Source organism: Hypomesus nipponensis, chromosome 18 (assembly GCF_054491055.1).
Source record: "Hypomesus nipponensis isolate SF chromosome 18, ASM5449105v1, whole genome shotgun sequence".
Taxonomy (NCBI): domain Eukaryota; kingdom Metazoa; phylum Chordata; class Actinopteri; order Osmeriformes; family Osmeridae; genus Hypomesus; species Hypomesus nipponensis.
Genome location: NC_140378.1, coordinates 16,901,281 through 16,907,500, shown reverse-complemented (window position 1 = coordinate 16,907,500; position 6,220 = coordinate 16,901,281). Strand labels below are relative to the sequence as shown.

Sequence of the window (6,220 nt, the reverse complement as noted above, 5' to 3'; positions counted from 1 at the left end):
GTGATTTGGAAGAATGTTGATTGTTGACCAATTGTTCAGTACCAATACATCTCCACTAGGTGGCTGCCTCCAGCAGGTGCCTGCACCTGAACATAGATGTTAGCCTCACCAGTCCTGGTCCAGACACAGTATAGATAATGTAAAGCTGCTTTTAATCCTATCATGCATGATCCTCTTATGTCCTCTATGTAAAACTACTAGTTTTGGCCATGACAGCTTTAATATTTTGCACAGCTGTGTGGGAAATAGCTTGCAGTGACCTCGTAAGACCTTTTCTTCGTTTGAGCTCGTTTAGGACTTGAAATGACACACCACTAATAAACCATGGAGACGGCGACCCAATCAGAACAGTCCAAACCTGTTCCTGGACACAAGCTCTGAAACCCAGGTTTACCCAGTTGTACCCCAAGCCCCAAAGCTTCAACGCCAGTAGACACGAGCGAAAACAGACGCACAAACACAGCAAACAAAGCATGACTGGAGGACATCTCAACAGGTCGTCCATCTGTGCCACCACCTCCAATGTCCCTCTGACTGCACAGCTGAAGAGCTGGCGAGACAGCCCGGGGCGCCAAGGACAGGACGTGTCGAAAGGTAGGAGGTGATGTTTGAAATCCATAATAGATTCAACCGGCAAAACAGCGAATGTTTAATGAGGCCAGACGAGGACGAGGGGGGAGGCACTCCTGTGAGAGCGAGGAGGCACGCACAGACACGGAAAGCATGACGCGTCGTGTCGCGTGCGGGCGTCTGGCGCGCTTTCTGTCTGTGCTCGTCTCTTCGTTCCTTCCCGTCTCACACGCGCGGGTCAAACCGCAAACACGCATAACACACACACTCACACACACACACAGATTGACCACACAGACGAGCAGATGGTTAAGGCCAAAAACAGACCGGAGGCCAAGACTTGGTCGATGAAGGAAAAGGTGACATTGTTATGCTAATGTGGCAGAATGTGTCATCTACTGCCAGAACCCTCTCCCCCCCCCCCTCGGCCCAGGAAGGGCAGGCAGAGAAGGAGGTGAAAGGAGGAGGTGAAACAATAGAGGATACCTAAAGAGATAGAGGAGGGAGAATGAAAGGGTGTGGAGAGGGGAGCAAATGCACTGTGCGAACGTGTGACATGTTATGGGATGGGAACAGGACGAAGGAGAAAGAAGATGGGATGAAAAGAGATAAATGATCACATGTGGAGAAACAGACAGGACAGAACATGTGGAGCGATCAATAATCAGATCTGAGCTGTGGTTATTGATGATCACGGCTGAATGATCCTCCAGTGGGAGGATGGAGGGGTGTGTGTGTGTGTGTGTGTGTGTGAGTGTGTGTGTGTGTGTGTGTGTGTGAGTGTGCACATGCATACATGCGTAGGAGTTAATGATTCTAGCCCCTATAATCACCAGAGCAGTACTGTATGTATTTAGAAAAGACAGCAATGTCCCACAGAACACACCCGGTACCCTCCATATGTAACCATTCTGACTCTCCCCTAGTGTCTAACACCATCATCCTCTTAACGTTAAGCACTTATTGCATGCTACGTTTTAGTTTTGCTGTTTTACATGTCTTTTTTCATTTGCAAAGCTCATTGCATCAGCTCATTGCAAGTGTGAAATTTGACCAACTTCTCATTCATCCATCCCAGGACAGCATTAACTAACCCAACTAAGCAGTAAACTATTCAGATAAAATAATTACATTGATTCCTTAGTAAGGTTTGTATTTATGTCTGTATGTATCAAGTTATTCATTTGACTAACCTAAGATATGTATGTATGATCCATATTGGACTCATGTACTCATTCAAACGACATAAACAAAGTTGGCGGGGCAGAGCCAATGACAGAGCCATCACCTATTCCGAGGGCTAACGACCCCCCTGTACCATATGCTGTCTCTGACCCCCACTCAGAACGAAGACACTGTGTTTGTGTGAAAGGGAGAGACAGAGACTGAAACCAAGACAGATACAAAGGGACTAAGGGGCAGAGGAGCACGAGGCAGACACAGAGGCAGAGACAGAGGCAAAAGTACCTTTAAAAGGAAGAAGCAGATAGAGGCAAAGACAGACACCGAGGCAGAGGCAGAGACAGAGACAGAGACAGATGCAGATGCAGAGACAGAAGTACCTTTAAAGGCAGAAGCAGATAGAGGCAGAGGCAGAAACAGAGGCAGAGACAGGCAGAATTACCTTTAAAGACAGAGGCAGACAGAGGCAGACAGAGGCAGAGACACAGATAGAAGCAGAGACAGAAACAAAGATAGAGGCAGAGACCGAGACAGACAGAGATGCACCTCAAACAACCCCAGAGAGACAAAGCGAGGACTAGCCTCCAGTAGCTGAGCATGATTGAAGCTTGTCTTTGTTCCCTTTCTACGCCAAGTCACTTAGTATTAGCAGCCCTGTACTCGGGCACGCATCAGAACTGTATGAATTCACTGACAACCTTGAGGGGGATTACAAAGTACGAAGGCAGAAGTGATTCAGACAAAGCACTCAAAGGAATGTGTATTAATGGTAACTTTATTAAGAACAGCACTATACTGCACAACCTGAGGGCTCAAGGCTTCTGTGGGCCCTATGTCTACACCACTGACAGGAGTATTTAACAACCATGGAAGTGTGTCAAGAATTGAGTGTTTGTTGCGTGCTTGTGTGTGTCTGCCAACAGCACATAGCTGTCTTGCTCTGTGCTATGGTTGTGGTTGTGGTGACATAAGGGGTTCACAGAGAACACATACACACTGGTGGACTCACCTGGGTCTCATCCGGGTTGGTCCTGTACTGCTCCTTCAGTATGGAGGTGCGTCCGCCCTCCTCCTTCCTCATCCCCCTGTCTCTCTTCACCTCTGGGCTCCAGAAGTTCACACTGTTGATAGAGGAGCCCATCCTCCCATTCCTCCCCTCCCTGACCTCCCTCACCTCCCTCCCATCCCTGACCTCCCTCCCATCCCTCACCTCCCTCCCATCTCTCACCTCCCTCCCATCCCTCACCTCCCCCCCTCTCCGCAGCAGCTCGTTCTCTCTCTGCAGCTCCCTGAGCTGATCCTGGAGGTCCAGTGACAACCCTTCTCCGCCCACGGCCGAGCCCAGGCCCGATGCACCTCGGCCAGCCTGCCGCGGCAGCCCCGAAGGCCCCCCCGTCTGGAGATGCTGGGTGTGCTGTTCCCCGTAGGCGTCTGGGGAGTGGGCCGGGCCCAAGGAGGTGGAGGTGATGTTGGGGCTGCTGCCCATGGCAGTGGTCCGGTCTGCGTAGGAGGTCCGGCTGGTGTTGCGGGTGGTGTTGCGGCCTAGGGTCATGGTTCCTTTGGGGTAACCCCCCGATGACCCCAGACCGTCGCGGTCACTCAGGTACACGGGTCCAGAGGAGGTGTAGGCAGCGCTCAGGGACTGGACGTTCTCCATAGACATGGTTTTACCACCTGCATCGGTGGTACCCGATTTGGAGCCTGACCCTGGTCTCTCCCCTGATCCCGACCATGTCCCTGTCCTAGATCGTGACCCATTCCCTGACCCCTTCCCTGACCCATTCCCTGACCCCTTCCCTGACCCATTCCCTGACCCCTTCCCTGACCCAGTCCCCGACCCTGAACTAAGCCCTGCTCTTGACCCTGACACTGACCCAGGCGCAAGCCCCGACACAGAACCGGGTGCGAGCCCTGATCTCGATCCCACCACTGTCCCAGCTTCCACACCTGTCTTTGACGCCGACCCGCTGGCCCCTCCCAGTTTGCGAGGACCCTGCTTGGAGGACCTGGGTAACCGTGGTGACCGTGAAGAGCTGCCCTCATGTCCGGAGCCTCTGGATCCACTGTGCATCTTGTTCTGAGAGCAGGCCTGACTGTCCGCGCTGGGGCGCGTCAGCCATACATGACTGGACAGGAAAACAGATAAAAGATCGTTACAAACAGAGAATCAGATTCATTTCCCCTCCGAAAGGTGCGTCAGCAAAATAACGCCCTGTAGGCCAGGAGAAGAAGAGTTCCTAGAAACCGCCATCTTGTTTGGCTTTCAGTGTGCCGTACTTAAAGTTCTCCTCTATGCCTGGTTGTGCTGTTAGGTCTCTTTCGGCGATGAGAATGAAGGGACGAAGAGGGTGATGGAGCCTGTGATGGAGCCTGGTCTTGAGTCAGCGTTTGACGTCAGCCACTGCGAGGTGGATGTGTCAGAGTTGCAGTGTGGGTCTTGGTCGGTTCTAAGTTTAGATGGTAACAGTTACTGCCAGGTTCTGGGCTCTCCCACGGGCAGATGGACAATCTGGGCATCCTGTTGCTGCATGAGGACATGGTGAAAATACCTGTTCAAGCAGGACAAAGCAGGAGACAGGAAGAGAAGGTGAACTTTGAGAACATCTGAGTGTTTCAGAGACAGTAGCAGAGACAGAGGCTGAGACAGAGGCTGGGGTTGGGGGTACAAGTTGAGGCAGAAGCAAACAGAGCACTAAGAGAGAGTGAGCAAGATAAGGGAAGGGGGGTCAGAAACAAGGACAAGTCAATACCACACCAGCACAGTCAAGACCATCCTCTGAGACCAGCGCTGTGAGACAGGCAGGATGGGAGCTCACGCCCATGTCTGGACACGTACCCTGCAACAACAGATCTGCCTGATTCTCAACCCCTGTGGAATTCACTGTCATATAAACTCACTAACAGGCCAATATAGGAAGTAATATGACCACTCCTATAAGCCCTATAACAAGCATAGTGGTAATAGTAAAAGTACCAATGTATTTTCTAACACTGATGTTGGCGACAGCTGTGGACCGAAAGAAGGCGTATGTTGATAGATAAATGAATGCTGTGAGACTGGTAATGTAGACTTCAGGTTTTTACCGTGGGTGGTAGAGTGATAGGGGTGTACTTCTGCCCTCTAATGTCTTTGCCTTCTGTCAGCCAAAGTACAGGGCACAGACGAGGGGGGGGGGGGGCGAGACAGAGAAACTAGGAGAATATTTCAGAACCATGGACAGCGTACCAACAATTTAGCGTCAAGATCGCATTGCTAAATCGATGCTCCGACCAAACTGAACTTCGATAAGTTACCACACACAATAGCGATCCCAGCACTTTTGGCACCCTAGGCAAGATTTATCACCACCACCCCCCATTGCATTACGAATAGAAACTTGGAAATTTGAATTGGAAATCTGAGCGTAATGTGCGTAATGTGCCAGTCTCTGATTTGTCAGTCTCTGATTTGCAAGCCAAGGTGAGCGGTGAGGGGAGAAAGCGTGTGAACGAGGTGAGAGTGGGCCCACTCAACAACTGCAACAAGATACCCAACACATGAAGATGTTGTGATTAAATGAAATAATTATTTAAAATTCGGCGAGAAATCTCCCTGACAATGGAGACCTGGCTTGTCCATTCAAAACACTGTATAACCCGAATACAATCAGCCCACGGGGACTGCAAAAGCGGATGCAAATCCATTCCTTAATCCCTCCTCATATCTAAGAGGATTGGACGTTTGAGTCACAACCCGGTGCCACGGCTGGACGATTGGTTTAGGGTATGTCCATCACATGAACTGTCAATCCCTTGTCCATCAGAGTATGAGTGACAATGAATTATATTATCTTGCAGTATTCCACCCAAAATTAAGCCGTGTATTATGTTTTCATCTAAAACCTGAACATCTCAAGTCCTATGCTAAGTAAGTGCTATGAAGTACAGTAAAATATGAATGTACTATCTCTGCATTTTAAACATTCACACAAAAGCGCTAACAGGTTAGCATATTGGCTACAACCCGTGTTGAATCACATTTGACAAGAACTCGGCCTATAAATTACAATGATAAAATGGTCAGTCGGAGCAGCAATATTTCCTGAATAGTGGCCTCTCCCTTAAAGTAGGCTACAATTCCATGAGACGCATACAGTTCCACATGTTAACGCGGGGCTTTGCCATGTGTCTTAGCAAACCGTTTTTTTAAAGGAATGGATGAAAATTACTGCCTCGTGATTCTAAAGAACATGTTCTGAATTCTAACTAAAAGTAAAACTAATTGGAACTAATGGACAATCACTTTCTCCAACCAAAAAGCAGGTTTTCCTAATACAACAGATAGCAACTAACTGTTGTTCACTTGATCTCAGACACTGCGCTACAGGTTTCTTATGTATAAGATAGTTGAGACAGGTGTAAAAGCTGATTGTACGTAAATACATTATGTGGGCAACAGTAGCCTATGCTACCCTTCCTACGACAGACC

General features: G+C 49.3%; 1 protein-coding gene across 1 annotated transcript in view; it reads right to left on the bottom strand.

Moving 5' to 3' along the window:
• Positions 1-4,282, bottom strand: part of LOC146252470 (ERC protein 2-like) — a 135,315-nt gene extending 131,033 nt beyond the window's left edge. The window contains exons 1-3 of the mRNA XM_084679053.1: positions 4,224-4,282; positions 2,999-3,878; positions 2,762-2,917 (exon numbers count right to left, since the gene is read on the bottom strand). Coding sequence (XP_084535179.1) covers positions 2,762-2,917; positions 2,999-3,878; positions 4,224-4,282 — 1,095 coding nt within the window. The remainder of the gene's footprint in view (positions 1-2,761; positions 2,918-2,998; positions 3,879-4,223) is intronic.
• Between the last annotated feature and the right edge of the window lie 1,938 nt (positions 4,283-6,220).